This window comes from Peromyscus maniculatus, chromosome 9 (assembly GCF_049852395.1).
Source record: "Peromyscus maniculatus bairdii isolate BWxNUB_F1_BW_parent chromosome 9, HU_Pman_BW_mat_3.1, whole genome shotgun sequence".
Classification (NCBI taxonomy): Eukaryota; Metazoa; Chordata; class Mammalia; order Rodentia; family Cricetidae; genus Peromyscus; species Peromyscus maniculatus.
Genome location: NC_134860.1, coordinates 18898303 through 18914613, shown reverse-complemented (window position 1 = coordinate 18914613; position 16311 = coordinate 18898303). Strand labels below are relative to the sequence as shown.

General features: G+C 40.1%; 1 protein-coding gene across 6 annotated transcripts in view; it reads left to right on the top strand.

Annotated features, from left to right (window-relative positions):
* The window catches only part of Znf385d (zinc finger protein 385D), a 345072-nt gene that overhangs the window by 307264 nt on the left and 21497 nt on the right, over positions 1-16311 (top strand). For all 6 annotated transcript variants that reach the window (XM_015989938.3, XM_076544446.1, XM_015989937.3 and 3 more), the window contains one exon: positions 9410-9649. In XM_015989938.3, the coding sequence (XP_015845424.1) occupies positions 9410-9649 (240 nt within the window). The remainder of the gene's footprint in view (positions 1-9409; positions 9650-16311) is intronic.

The following is a 16311-nucleotide window of genomic DNA, read 5'->3' as shown; positions in this document are numbered from 1 at the left end:
CCAGAGGAGGTGTTGGGCCCTGTATCTGGAGTTATAAGCAGCCTGATATATGTGCTTAGAACTGAACTTTGGTCCTCTAGAAGAGCAGCAAGTGCTCTTAACTCCTGAGCCGTCTTCTCCAGCCCCATTTTTTTTTTTTTTTAGTTTGTTTGTTTCCTACTTTTCTGAAATTGCTTTCATAGGTGTTTGACTTGTCCCAGCTTTCTTGGAACACCCAGACAGCCCCATTTTTGCCTCAAAGTTCCCCTGTCCCTGAACTCCCTCAGTCACAGGCAAACAAGGACACTAAACCACTCAATTCTAAATTTTCTTTTCTTAAGTGTGTGACTTGCTGTTTAAGTGGTATTTAACTTCACAGCTGACACCAATAAATCTGAGCCAGAAACTGACTGGCAGTTATATCCATGGCGGTTTTGAAGCATGGTTCTCACAGCTGCAGTAATACTTGGTGATTTGTTAGAAATGCAAACGTTCAGGCTCCCACCAGTCCATACTGAATCAGAGACTGGGCAGTGGAATTTGAAATCCCTCTTTTTAAAATGTTCCTATGGTTATGAGGCCAACAGAAGTTCCAGGATTATGAATTTACAGGAACACATTGTTCTTGATTCTTGGATGTTTCTAACACTGTGCCTATCACAGTGAGATACTGTGAGAACCAATGAAGTAAAGAATGAAAGTGTTTTCCAGAAAATGAATAAGGACAGCAACTTAGTTCAGGAGTCAAAGGTGAACTGTGTATACTGCTGGTCAGTTTTTGGTCTAGCCCTTGACAAAGATAGGAATGCATCCTTTGAAAGGCTGAAAAATGGCTAGCATCACACATTTGATGATATCATCTCTTACTTAGCAGATCCAAGTCTAGCTGTGGTATATTAAAACAAGAAAATATAAAGAATAACATTGTCTTTAACATTAAGAAGCTGGGATTCTGATGTGGTGAAGTCTTTGTGTACATGCTTGTCTTTCTGTTATCAACTAAGAAGATGCCAGAACATTAAGTGAGGCTGAGAAGATGCATGAAGATTTTCACCCTAGGCGATATTCCTTCTGTGTAGATTCCAAAGAAAGGAGAGGGGAAACAAATATCTGTAAGGAAGTAAAAGTCATGGGGCATCCCTGAGATGAACTAGAAACCTAGAGCAATGGAAACTGCCAGGAATCTATGAGGGTGACCTCAGCTAAGACTCCTAGCAATGGGAGATATTAAGCCTGAACTGGCCATCTTCTGTAACCAGGCAAGACTTCTAGGAGAGGAACTAGGACACCAACCCAGCCACAATTTGTTCTCCCTACAAGATTTGCTGAGGTAATGATGGAACAGAAATTGTGAGAGTGACCAGCTAATGACTGGCCCAGCTGGAGACTCATACCCTGAGAGGGCGCCCCATGCTGAGGGCTAGGACCCGAAGGCTGGATACCCAAGAGACCTAGGATAGAACCAACATTACAGGTCAAAAAAATCTTTGAAATTACTCCTAATGATATTCTGCTATACTCATATATTGGTGGCTAGCCCAACTGTCATCAGAGAGCCTTTACCCAGCAACTGATGAAAACAGATGCAGAGACTCACAGTCAAATATTAGGCAGAGCTCTTGGAATCCTGCAGAAGAGGGGGAGGAAGAATTGTAGGACCCAATGGTGTTGAGGGGCACCACAAGAAAACCCACAGAACCAATTAACCTGGCACAAAGTGGCTCATAGAGACTGAACTGACACCTAGGGAGTCTGCATGGGACCTTGCCCTCTGCATGTATATTAGACTTGTGGGGCTCCTAGTAGGAAGAGCAGAGGCTGTCTCTGACTCTGTTGCCTGATTTGGGGATCCATTCCTCTTGTCAGATTGCCTCCTCTAACCTTAGTGGAAGAGGGGTTGCCTGGGCTCACTGAAGCTTGATATACAATGGCTGGCTGATATCCATGGGATGCCAGCCTGTATCTAAAGAGAAAATAACTAAAAAGAGAAGTAAAAGTCATAATAGTTTCTAATAAGTGTGTCTGTCCTTGTATTCTGAGGGGAGCCTGGGTAAAGCCCCATGACTATACGTTAAGTGTGGGTCCCAGAGTGCCTTCCAACACTAGAGGTGTGTGGTCCAGAACATGCAGATTGTGGCCGACTCAGGATTTTAACACACATGTTTTTAGAGGCATTGCCATTTACAGTTTAGAAAATGTACATGATACTTACATTTAGGGCTTTAAACAAAATTCCAGAAGTTGCACATAGCCTTGGCACTATCTGCACAGTTGACAAACTTCACTTACATTCAATTGTAGGTTCTAACACTGGCTTGTTGGCTGGTATTGTTGGGAAGGGACATTTACCTCAACTGTGGAGCCTGCTTTTACTTGGTGAAATCCCAGTTCAAACTAGTGTGATCCTGTGAAATGTCAAGGATATTTCAAAGTTGTACAGTGTGAAGATGCAAAATAGATCTCAGCTGTGCTTGGCCATCTACTGGACTCTTCTCATTTCCAAGCGAGACACTGGACAGTTTCTGATGAGACCTGTTTCTTTGAAGCTTGTGGGAACTGCAGCCTCTGCCCTCTGCCTGGTCCAAATCTCCTCACTCTCTACTTCTCAGGAGCTTGCTATTAGATGCCTGACCCTAACCCTTTTTATTCTATTACTTTTTTCTTGGACACAATGTCCCACTATCTAGTACAAGGTGATTTAAAACTCATGATCCCCTTGCTTCATTCACCCTCCCCTGATTCTTTTTAGTATATTTTTATTTATTCTTTGAGACATTCATACATGGCTACAATATATTTTGGTCATATCTACCTCTACTCCTCCATTCTAATTCCCCTGACACATTTCCCTCACGAATTCATGGTGTTTTGTTTTGTCTTTAATAATTATTGGCTCCAATTAGTCTTCCCATGTACACATCACTAGAATATGGTCAACCTACTAGAATACACACATATCAAATAATTGACTCTCCCTCCTCAGCAGCCATAGACTGCCAATGGCTCCTCAGCATTATTCTTGTCATGAAACATCTCTGTCTCTCATCCCTCTCTCATTTTGTTCCTTTCATTTTTTTCTTTTTTATTGTTTTTTTCTGAGAAGTGTTTCTCGGTGTAGTTTTGGTGCCTGCCCTGGATCTCTCTCTGTAGACCAGGCTGGCCTTGAACTCACAGAGATCCACCTGGCTCTGCCTCCCGAGTGCTGGTATTAAAGGTGTGGGCCACCGCCACCTAGCTTATTATTATTATTATTATTATTATTATTATTATTATTATTATTATTTAGATAGTGTCTCATGTATCTAACTAGGCAGACTTGGCACTTCCTAAATAACCAAGAATGATTTTGAACTTGTCATCTTCATGCCTCTACTTTCCAGGTGGTGGGATTACAGATGTGTATGTACCATTTGGTGCCACTTTCAAGCAATGCTGGGGATTGAACCCAGGACTTTCTGCAAGCCATACTTCATTGTGTCAACATATTCAGGAGTTTCAGTGTTTATCTTTTAGCAAGTCTGAGAATGAAATCCTCATGAGGAAGGAAGAAACAAAGAAGTGCAGTTCAGAAAAACATGATTACTTGAGAGTCACAGCATTGATCCCCTGTGCCTACAAGGAACCTGGTAGGGCCCAGCTGCGTTTTCCCACTTGGTTCTGAAATTCATCCCTTAGGGAATTCATCTGAGCAGTTTGTCTGTTCTGCTTTGTGACACAGAATTCAAGCAGTGGCTAATTTCTGGACTTCTGTGGTTTGTAGATTTTAAAAATAGTATTTAGAAGGGTTTTTATAGAAGATGGGACTGCAAATGTACCACTCTGAATCCTGACATAGAGCCTTTCATTTTCAGCTAAAGTCCACTCTGCAAAGTGTTAGCAATCTGTTTGGATGACAGAGCCAAACAGTGACAGTAGCATTAATGAATATTTGCTATGGGGCCCTGGCAGAAAGACAGCACAGAAATACAGGCTTGGACCATTTTTCTTCTGCCTGAATCTCACCCATTATTTTCAGCTTCCTGTCACATCTATTGTTCCTAGAGACACTCGTTGAACAGTGCAAAGAAATTTGAACAGCCTTTGGGGAATACTGAGAAGAATGAATCATTGTCACCCTCCCATCATCTGTAGTTTGTGGTGGTGTAGAAACACTAAAGGAGGCCACCATGATTCTTAACACTCTGCATCAGAGGTCATTTGACAGATGTAGCTTTTTGTCTTTCCTTCTTAGTCTGAGTGGGTTTGTGCAGTGCAAAAAAAAAAATGATTAGACAGTCATGATTAGCTTAGAATATGGCCAGTTGCATTTCAAGTCAAAGGTTTGAGATGTCTTTCAGATTTCAAGGTAAATCACGACTTACTCAAAATCTTTTTGCAATATCTAATTTTATCAGTAAGGAAATGAATGAAGGGTTAGTGTAGCTGAAGCAGTCTGAATTCAGATCAATGTGATGCATGCTACAGGTCTGTCAATTGGAAAGTTCCAACATTTTTCAAGCCCCCAAATTTTCTTTCAAAAACTGGGTATAAAAATGATAAGCAACTTTTAGGTTTTTATGAATTGAATGAGTTAGTACCTACAAATGCATTCAAAAGTACCTCATGGTACTTAATAGTGTTCTTTCCTTCATTTCTTTAAATAAATATTTATTAAGTGCCTAGTTTGTGCAAAGTAGCAGTACTGTCATGAGCAAAGCAGATGAAGGATTAGGTTTGTAATAGCTTAGTGTTTGAAGTCTTGACAATGTGTCCTTTTCACCACTAAGCACATGGTCTATTTTTAAGGACCTTGCTACCCACAGTGTCTTAACATTGAAGTGAGCTGCTTAATATAAAATGTTGATGGAATGGAGTTTGAAGACATGAGTCATTTCAGAGTATGATGACAGGCTCAAATTTGGAAGTGGGCTATGAAATATCAAGTTTGTGTTTCCACTTGAGAGCAAAGCTTGGCCGTGGAAAACTTCCTGAAGCTAACTTGTCTAAAAATTGAGAACTGTGTTCTATAGCCCTGGATGTCCCTCTGATAGTACTACACTTTTGTTGGCAAGTCCTTTCCCTTGCATTTAATAAATTTGAATTTTAAGTATTAGATTTACAAATAGATGTAATAAAATACCACTGACCCTCTGTGCCCTATAACAAATTCTCCTTATCGGTATTTCACATTACTGTGATTTATTAAAACTAATGAGCTCAAACTGATGAGCAATTTCCTAAAGCCCCTGCCTTATTCTCATTTTAGGATTGTTCTGTGTGTGTAGTGTGGTGGTGTTTGTTTGAATCATTACTGTTTCCTGTCATTCAGTCATCATGTCTCCTTGAGCATCCTGTGCTGACACAGTTTCAAAACTTTCTTTGCCTTGACAACATTGATAGATGGAGGATCACTGGTTAGGAAGTAGGTAGAGTGCCTCTGAGTTTAAATTTGTTTTCTGAGACTAGATAGGGGCTGTAATTTCAGGGATAAAGGCCATAGGGGTGCTTCTCACCACTTGGTGTGCTAGTAAACTGTTCTGCCTTGAATATTCTCTCCTTTTTATTACATTTGTGTGTGTGTGTGTGTGTGTGTGTGTGTGTGTGTGTGTGTGTCCATGTTTCTGCCCATTTGTCTGTCTGCCTTTCTGTCTGTGTGATGTCATGACCCACATATATAGGTCAGAGGACAACTTGAGGGACTTAGTTCTGTCCTTCCACTATGTGAGACACAGGGATTGAAAATGGGTTATAAGCCTTGGTGACAAGTGCCTTTACTCATTGAGCTATCACTGGACCTGAACATTCTTTTAATGGGTAAATAAGAATTATATATAATTGGTGATTTAATGAATCATGTTATTGGAAAACTTCTTTGCTAATATTATTATCAAATGCAGACTGGTTGATTTTCTTTGAATACAGAATAACCTTGTATTGGCAAAATTATTAAGGCCACTCCATGTAGTTAAAAGGGAGGTTTATTTAATAGTGTAACTTACAAATGAAGGGATAGGTAAGTCGCAGGGTCTGGGAAAGCGCAGTCTGGCAGTGTTCTCTGGAGAACTCTGCTCGGTCTACTTCCAGTGTCCAGGGTCCAGGAAACAAGAGAGATGGCGCATCTGGATCTCGGGTTTTCAGGGTCCTCTCTTGGCCCCGTCTTGTAGGCGTGACAGTTACCGAAGCCTCAATGGGGGTTGGAACATCCAGATCAAGGTTGAAATGGCTACCCACTACAACCTTGTGTTAATTTGTTGATTTGAATAAATATTCCTTTATTGAAAGTAAAATAAGACAAGAGAAAATATGTCTTTCTATAAATGAATAGCAATATTCCCTTATGAAACTATGATCTACACATTAAATTAAAATTAACAAAATATAGCTTTGTATTTTGTTCAAATTTTCTGTAAGCTTAAAAAATAATAAACACAATCTCAACTATGTGGTCAAAAATAGGCCACAAATAGACATGTTGTAAGTTAACCATTTAGCTATGAGTTCCCAGAAGATTGTCTCAAGTGAGGAATCTCCATAGGGTGTTAAGGCTTTACCAAGTCTTATGCACAAAATGTGGAGTCTTTCACCTTATAGTGTCTTTGGAATAAATGAGTATTATCCTCTAGATGCAGGAGAATACATTAGTATAGTTATTGTAGAGATTGGAAGAGCCATGTTTGTATTTTATAATTTACAAACAAATCTCACTGTAAATAAGAACATTGTCTTAGAATAAATATAGTCTGTGTTGTGTGTCCTTTTTAGGTCAATATAGAAAAAGAAATATACCAGCCCACAGGAAATGCTCTTAGAAGAAGGATATTACCAGGGAAATCTTGCCCATGGTCATAATACCCACCCCAGTGTACTCTGACTTCATTGTGGTGCCACACTGGGTTTCAACTATGATATTTACAATCCTCACTCCCCATAGAGATGAGTACAAAACAAATTCAATGGTTGTATCTCACAGCTGCTTGTGATCTTACCATGGATAATCACAGTCATGGCAAAGTTTGCCATTAATCTCTCTCTCTCTCTCTTTAAATTTCCAATTTCTACATTTCATGAAGTATTTCACTCTTTCCTACAGTGAGACCCTGAAACAGTTCCTTAAATTCTGGAGATTTCTGGTTCTCCAGCTCAACTGAAGTTTAAATGAAATGGTTTAAGAAGCATGTAAGATTAGTTTTATAATATAAACCCTCGGTAAACTGGATGCTGGTAATAATGTCATAGACAAGTGTTTTCATTTGTTGGAGACAGTGAACAGTTACAGACCTATCTGAAAGCTGTTGGTTTTATGCTACTTCTAGATTCTTGAAGATATTTGGGGGCTATTGTCTGGTTTTTAGTGATGGTAATTTACTGGGCTAGTGAAAGCTAATCAGAAGATGGACATCAAGGGACTGGAGATGCTTAGTGGGTCAGGGCACATATTGCACAGGCAGAGGACTCAAACTGTGTCCGCTGCATCCATGTCTGACAGCTAACTAACAACCACTCTAATTCCAGCTCCAGGGAATCCCATCCCCTAGTCTGGCCTTCACAGATGTATGCGTGTGAGAGCACACACACACACACACACACACACACACACACACACACACACACACACACCATGCATACACATAAAAATTAGAAGAAGAAAGAAAGCATACGTGTATTCAGAAGCAAAAGTTAGAGTGATTTTGTTTTCCTTTGCTCATGAGGTAACAATTTGCAGATGACACTTTAAAAATATGTAACTAATTGGGGAATATCTTCCCTTCCACTGGAGAATTATTGCTAAATAAGTGATTAAAGTGTGTGAAATGTCAGTTGAAAGAAACCAGATCCAGATTCATCTTTTTATAGAACAGCCCTAAGAAAAGCCCATTTTTCTTCTTGGAACTGACAAACAGCCTTGGTTCATAGTCCTACACCTAAGTAAGGGAAACGTGTGACAATGTGAGCTATAGTGGTCTAAAGTACAGCCCAGCCTGTCAGCTGCCTGCTGTGCAAGCATGAGCACCTGAGTTTGATCCCCAGAATCCACACAAAATAGCTGAGAACTGTGGTACATATTTGTAATCACACTGGTTGGAGAAGCAGAGATAAGCAGGTCAGTGGGGTTTCTTGTCCAGCCAGCCCTACTTACTTGATAAGCTTCAGACCAGAGAAAATCTGTCTCAAAATCAAGATGGGTGGCACATAAGGAATAACACCTGAGATCCAGACATTGATGCACACACACACACACACACACACACACACACACACACACACACACAACCTCTTATCGGTTGCCCATACCATACACCATTACAAACAGACCACTGTCCTTATACCCACTGTCAAAAGCATTTATCCTTAGACTTTTCATTATGGCATGAAACAGTGACCATGACAGCCTGTGGAATGACATGCAGAAGGGCAGTTTAAGAGCAGCTGGAGAGGCAGGCTGAGGATATTTGGGAAGCTAAGAGGTTAAAAATCAACTGAGAAGCAGAAAAGACATCATCAGCTACGATAGTATCCAAGAAGAGATCTTATTTGCAAATGATCATTGAGTATGATGAACATTACTAATATGGTGATTGACATACATTCATGGAGTTTAGTGTGTCTCTGAAGGAAGTTAGGATGAGGCTGTTGCACTTTGAAGGTTGATCTTTCCAGATTTAGTATCAGACTTTGGAGCCAGAGGGTTGTTGGGTTACAATACATCAACACTTTCATGGTCATCAACCTCTTGAAATACTAACGTGGTATGACAAGCCTGTGATGCCTTGAGAGTACTGTCTATTGATTGACTACACCTGCCATGAACTTTCTGTATATATCCTGAAACGGAGCGTGCCTTTAATAAATATTCAGACTAGAATTCCACTTATTTTTATACCAGTGATTTTGGTACCGAGTATTGAACTATAATTCTATATAAATATGGTCGTGTTTTAAATGAGCTGCTGAGTTGAACTGAGCAATTTTGACACCAACATTCTGTATATTTTTCCTGAGTATGTACCAAAGGACCCATACTATTGTTTAAATAAAGAAATAAATGTAGTAAGAAGATAGGAAGACAGGAACTAAGAAAAAGGAAAACAGTTAAGAGCTTCATCCTTTATCTTTATTTTAAAATTTATTATAAAGAGGTAAACTTACTACCAAATATCATCCAGGCAGACCATATGTTCAGAGAAATTAATGTTATGCTAATTCTGTGGGAACAGCATAGTTTCTAACTGTACTTGTGGATATTTTGAAGCATCATCTAGCTTTTATTTTAATGTGTGAAATTAAGTGTGGTCATTTGTGACAGACATCAGGATTAATTCACAGGTGACAAGCTATTCTGGCTAGCTGCTATTATCATTATTAGCAGAATATTACATCAGTGATGTGTTTCTAAGTAGGGAAGGATGACGCCATGTTTTTCTAACCCTGTCCTATTCTGTTTTGAATACAGACAGTACCACGGGGACGCCAGTAATATCAACAATGACAAGTGTGGAAATGTGCAAGAGCAGTGCCATAACAACTGAGATCACTTCCAAAGCAGAAAAAACACCCCCGGCAGTGGCAGCCGCTGGCAACAGCTCAAGTCCTTCCACAGAGACTGAGGAAGAAAAGGCAAAGAGGCTGCTTTACTGTTCACTATGCAAGGTGGCTGTGAACTCTGCCTCACAGCTGGAGGCTCACAACAGCGGTGAGATGCAGGCCTTTCCTTTTTATTTCAATAGCTTTGCAATTATCTTCCTCTGAACAGATTAGATCTTTTGCAGCAGGGGAACCAGCAGTGACAGAAAACTGGCAATTATTACATGAAATGTACCAGCCAGTAAAACATAAAAATGACAAGCAAAATATCATTTACGTGGGGGCGAAGGAAGGTTTCTATGGCTTGAGTTCATGAGCTGGTGTGTGTGTGTGTGTGTGTGTGTGTGTGTGTGTGTGTGTGTGTGTGTGTGTGTGTGTGTGTGTGAAGCATCAGAAAAGAAAGTAAAATGTCGATTTAGACTGTTTAGTATTTATGTACTTTCTATCATTGTTCATTGTGATATCATTGTATCACTTGCTTCCAAATGAGATCTCTAGCCCAGTAGTTCTCACCCTTCATAATGCTATGACCCTTTAGTACAGTTCCTTATGTGGTGACCCCCAACCACACAATTATTTCATTGCTAATTAATAAGCATAATTTTGCTATTGTTATGAATTATAATGTAAATATTTAATATGCAAGATACTTGATATGTGTCCCTCAAAGGGGTCACTACCCACAGTTTGAGAACCTTGGCAACACAACCCAGTGTTGCTCTTACCCAGGCATAGTTCCTGTTATGTTTTCTGTGGTAAATATTGATGTCTGAGCCAAATCCGTGTGATGTGTGCAAGTGTACTTCAGAAAGCTGTTAGCATGTACACCAGGGAGGCATTATTAATTTGACAGAGATACAGAGAAGAATTTGGGACCAACTGCCAGAACCGTGTTTCAGGCCTGTTTCTCTTACGCAAACATTTTTAGTGAGTTATTTTTATCTTTCTAAACACTTTAAAACAGGAAGAAGCAAACTGGAATACAAAGGATCAGGAAACAATTGGCCTCCCAGTTATGATTCCATTGAGTTGCCCTCTTTTTGTTTGTATGTAATACACACACACACACACACACACACACACACACACACATACAAACATACATATGTGTAGGGATATGTGTGTATGTGTGTGTGAGTATATGCATGAGTGACATATATACACTTATGATTCTTTTTTATCTGCGTATACATACTTAAAAAATGAGCTTCTCTCTAAAACCTTAGCTGATTGCCAAGATCAACCTCACCCTAAAATCCAGGCTTTGGGGCCAGGTTCTATGAAGGGATATGGTGGATAGAGAATGATTGTGGTTCATGCTTAGTTTCATGTTGCTGATGGAAGGTGCACACAGAGCAGAGGCCGTGCTACACAGGCAACATTGAAGTTTTGATCCCATGCTCTGAGACATGATTGCAAATGGAGTGTGAGTCCTTCAGCTTCACTCAGCAGAGATCATGAGTTTGGGGACAGAGAAAGACAGACATGACACGCTTCCAGCCCCCAGTCAGCATCTACATCATGCAGGTCTACATTGATGTGTAGACATCAAGAGCCAGTGATCACCATCGGAATCCACTTCTTCCCTAAGCATTTGATCTTTCTGTGTGATAACAGAGGAATACATTCATTTTAGAATCAGTCAAATTCACAAGTCAACCATGCTTATGTGGTTTGAAATTATTAATTTATAAGATTTTGAGGTACCTTGAATTTTCCTAAGAATTTTCCGATTTAGGGACAAAGGAATCATATTTCAGTATAATACATGAGGTCGTTATTTTATGTTCCAATTGTGTTGTCCTCATTTCCACTTTGTGTGTCAAAAAACTCCAAGAAGGAATACATATGTATTTATCCAGGTACAATACCCAGGGATTCTAAGATTTTCACTTGGGGCCTGGACAAGTGTCACTTTGGGAAAAGACAGAGAAAAGAACCTTTGATTTCTTCTGCTGAGAAACTGAAGGATGGCCAAAAGCATCTCATTTGAGAGTTTTAGGCGGTGAATATGAGGCTCTTGTTCCTCATGTCTCTGCATAGGACTGTTCATTTTGGACCAGCCGTCTGTGCTGACCACTGTGGCTACCCCTTTCATTACCAAGATTTTTCAGTTGAGTTCTCTTCTTCCTTTCATTTTCCTTCCTGAATCAGAGAAGTGTTTCTATTCGGAAAGTATCTTCAGCATCCCTGGCTCATTTAGGTCTTGCCCTACACTTAAACTATAAGGCTGTGTCAGGACTAGAAGTGGCAAAGGAAGAAGACAAAAATAGCAAGTGATTCTAGATCCCTCCCCAACACACGCTGCATTTGATCTCCAACTTGCTCTAATTTTGTTAACTGCAACAGTGTTAAGAGGCCACAGTGTCTGGCCTTCATCCTCTGTGTATGTAAGTGGATGTAGTGATGTCCACATCCACACTCTAGCTACACTGGATCTTTTGCATGCAGCCTTCTGTAGGGATACTTAAGGGGTGGGTGTAGTGGGTAGCCATTCCAGCTTTGATCTAGAAGTTCCAGCCCCCATTGAGACTCTGGCAACTGGAGACCCGAGATCTGGATGGACCAGCACTCTCTCTGTTCGGGGACCCTGAATGGTGGAGGTGGACAGAGCAGAGCTCCAGAGAACACCGCTGGACTGTGATACACCTTCCCCAGACCCTGTGAAATTATTAAGGCCACTCCACATAGTTAAAAGGATATTTATTTAATGGCGTAACTCACAAATTAAGGGATAGGTAGGTCGCAGGGTCTGGGGAAGGTGTATCGCAGTCCAGCGGTGTTCTCTGGAGCTCTGCTCGGTCCATCTCCACTGTTCAGTGTCCCTGAACAGAGAGAGTGCTGGCCTATCCAGATCTCAGGTCTCCAGGCGCCTCCCCTGGCCCTGCCTCATAGGTGTGACAGTTGCCAGAGTCTCAGTAGGGGTTGGAACTTCCAGATCAAAGCTGGAATGGCTACCCACTACAGGTGGGTGTGATGAAAAAGGGTCCATGTGGTGCACACTTCTGCCAGAAATGGTTGCAGAGTTGAAGGATTCAGCACAGGATTGTTGTAGCATATTTTAGTTTACTAAATTTACTTCCTAGAGGAGCAGATCCTGAGGCAAAGATGTTATACCAAATAGATATTTAGAGAGTAGAAGGGCCAAAGCTGGGGCACTAGGAGAAAGAAAGGAAGAAGGGAAAGCAGACAACACAAGCTGCTTCTCTTAGTCAGTTTGCAGTGTGGGCTGCTGGAGTCAACAGGCAAAACTGTTAACCTTGGGGGCCTGGAAAGATGGACTCAGATGGCTCAGTTGTTGAGAGTGCTTGCTGCTCTGCCATAGGAGCAGAATTTACTGTGTAGTGTAGCTGGCTATACTTACAGCTTCAGGAGATCCAATGCCGTCTTCTGGCCTCTGAGTTACTCATATGTACACACACACAGACACAGACACACACACACACACACACACGGGGAGAGAGAGAGAGAGAGAGAGAGAGAGAGAGAGAGAGAGAGAGAGAGAGAGAGAGAGAGAGAGTAGAATAAAATAAATATTTTTTTAGATTTTCAGTTATATTTTTTTACCAAATCAAATATAGTAAAATAAAACAAAATCATTACATCAACGCTGAACAAGGCAACTTAACAGAAAGAAAAGAGCCTCAAGAGAAAGCACAAGAATCAGAGACGAACTTCTTCACACACTCAGGAGTCCCATTAAAATTACTAAGCTGAAAGCTATACTATCTTTGCAGAAGGCCTGGTACAGGTCCATGTAGGCCTTGTGCTTGCTGCTTCAGTCTTTGCAAGTTCATTTGAGCCTGGCTCAGTTGATTCTAAGGTCTTTGTTCTCCTGGTGTCCTCCATCCCCTCTGGCTCTTACAATCTTGCTGCCTCTTCAATGGGATTCCCTCAGCTCTGTGGGGAGGGATTTGATGGAGACATCCCATTTAAAGCTGTGTGTTTGAAGGATTCTCTCTCTGTATGTTGTCTGGCTTAGGGTCTCTGCATTTGCTTTCATCTGCTGTAGGAGGAAGCTTCTTTGATGATGACTGAATAAGGCACTGATCTATGATTATATCAGAATACCACTTGGAGTCATTTTATTGATCCTCTTTGTTCTTTTTAAACCACCGGTTTTTGCTTTTACCCGACGTGTCTGGGCTATATTGTAGCTGGATAATTCTTCACCACATGCCAGTACCCAAATAACCAATCAGAAGAAAAATATTAATTACAAACTGTTTGGTCTATGGCCTAGGCTTATTACTGACTCATTCATCTTAAATTAATCCATTTCTATTAATCTATATTTTGCTATGTGGCCATGGTCTTACCAGTCTGCTGGCATGTTGCTCTTTGAGCACAAGGCTAGCGTCTCCTTGGCTCTGCCCTTCTCCCTGTCTCTCTGCTTGGATTTTCCTCCTGGCTTTTATCCTGTGTTACCATAGGAGAAAACAGCTTCTTTATTAACCAATAGTAGCAACACATATTCGCAGTATACATACAGACCACCCCACAGCATTTCCCCTTTTCTGTCTAATCAAAAAGGAAAGTTTTAACTTCAACATAGTAAAATTTCATATAACAAAACAGTTATCAATCAAGAATTACAATTAAGATATTTAGTCTGTTTTTGGCAAAATTAAATACTCTATTGTCTATCCTGTATTTGTGAGTCTAAAGTTTCATATCTAATTTATCTTTTATCATAACTAAGTAAAGCTACAATTATGACTCTCTACTGTTCAGCTACATCAAATACCCTAGAAGAATATTATCTTAGTAAACAGGAAGTGCACTATAAGCAACTTCCAAAATTCTGGAAATAGCAGAGACATCTGCCTGCCTGGACAGTCACCTGAAGTTCCTCTGTAACTCTGGGGTATCTATCTTCAGCCTATAAGCCAAAGTCTCTGGCATACTTTTCAGTGAAGCTGGAAATTTGAAGGACTGTTTTACCTATTGTTCATCAGTCATTTTTCTCTGTGTCCTGCAGAATGTCTGTCAGTTTTTTTCTGTGAAGCAAAAACTTGAAGGACCATCCCATCTTGTTTTGGCAAAGTACAGTAAACACTTTCCTATGAGTCCTGCACATTGAGTTTATGCAACATACTGTCAAGCAGTCCAGGCAAGAGCAGTTTCTTGCCCAAATGGCTAGTCTTTTCCATATTGTAAACAAACTCCATAGTGAATTTCTTCAATGCTCATCATCTTCTTGAAGTAATTGGTGCTGCCAGGAGTAGACTTTTCTCACTGTCCAGAAAGGTCTAAGTTCTTAAAACATTTTAAATGCTACATTCTGTAGGTCTTTGAAGTGCTGGAAGATTGCCTATCCATCTGAAATATATCTTTGTATACCTAGAAACAATATCTAATATGACTATAAGTTTGGCTATTATAGATGACTAATTATTAATCTGAATTTCTTAATTATACATTACAATTTCAAATGAGCTGCATAAACATAATACCCCAAACAAGAGCAGAAATATACATATAGTATAATAACCTTGACCTTAAACCTCTGTCAATAAACCAAAATTCACATCAAAGTAAAGTATTTTAAGACCAACAGTTGTTTTTTGAGTTAAAGTAGGCCCAATAATCTACCTTTTTTTCATGATTTCTATATCACACCCCCTTTTTTCTTTAGAAAGAGATTGACTATGACCATTAATCATTTATAACCAATCCCCTTTCAATGAAAAACAATTCATAAACAGTATTTTGGGAACTGGGTCTAGCTTTCCAAACTACTTCCTGCTGATTGGGGGTGCTTGCAATCTTATGGGAATCCTGAGAAATTTTAGAATTATGGTTAAATCTTGGCTGTAGTAGTCTGTGAGGCTGCATCATTTCATCCAGTTGCTTTGAAGCTGTTTTTGATGTTGGATCATTTTGGCCATTGCTCCCACTGGGAACCTTTCAGTGTGTCTTCTCTGATATAACCATATTAATCTGGAAGGAATCCACAGCTTCTCATCTTCTGTGGAAACAAAAGCAGAACATCTTTTCCAAAGCAACATAACCTTAGACCCAAATTTTGAAGTCAAGATACCTTTAAGATATGTATGTTGGCTTAACTTAGCAGCCCCTACAATCAAATGTATCTTTGCAGTTAAAAAAATCCCAAAGATAACCAAATAATATACAGTATACAGACTCTCTGTGTATTTTCTATCTTTATGTAGCTTTTTTTTTACTCCATTTCTTTTTTAAGGACTTTCTCTACCCTTTTTCTTTTCTCTCTTAAGCCTACATATATTTTTAAACATCTTATAACCTGTTTAGATGTTTTTTCCATCTGAATCTGTCTTTATTGTGTATCTTTAACCTTTTTTTGACCAGAAGAGTTTTTAAACTGTTAAACTGCACAGCTAGGATGAAAGTGTGGCTTTGGTGGCTGGCTCCACCACACTCAGCTTTCCAATGTGGTGCAGGTACCTAAAAGTCACACTTACCTCCTCAATTCTGGGAAGCAGTATTAAATAGCATGAAGCTGTGTTCTCAAGCCTACAGCTGTGCTCTCAAGCCCACATACAGCAACAGGGGCTGGAAGAAGCCTCTCTGTACTGTGTCCTGTGGGAGAGACTTTGGAAATCTGCCATGCTGCTTAGCTCATGGTGTCTGGCAGCCAGCTCCATCTCACAGGCAGCTCTTGGGAGATGTGTTTCTGAGCTCTGCTGGCATGAGACTTTGAGACCAGATAGCCCAGTGTAGCTCCATTTCTGTGCCTTAAGAATCCCTTTTAAGCTTTATTAGGTCTATGTGGATCAATGCCTGATG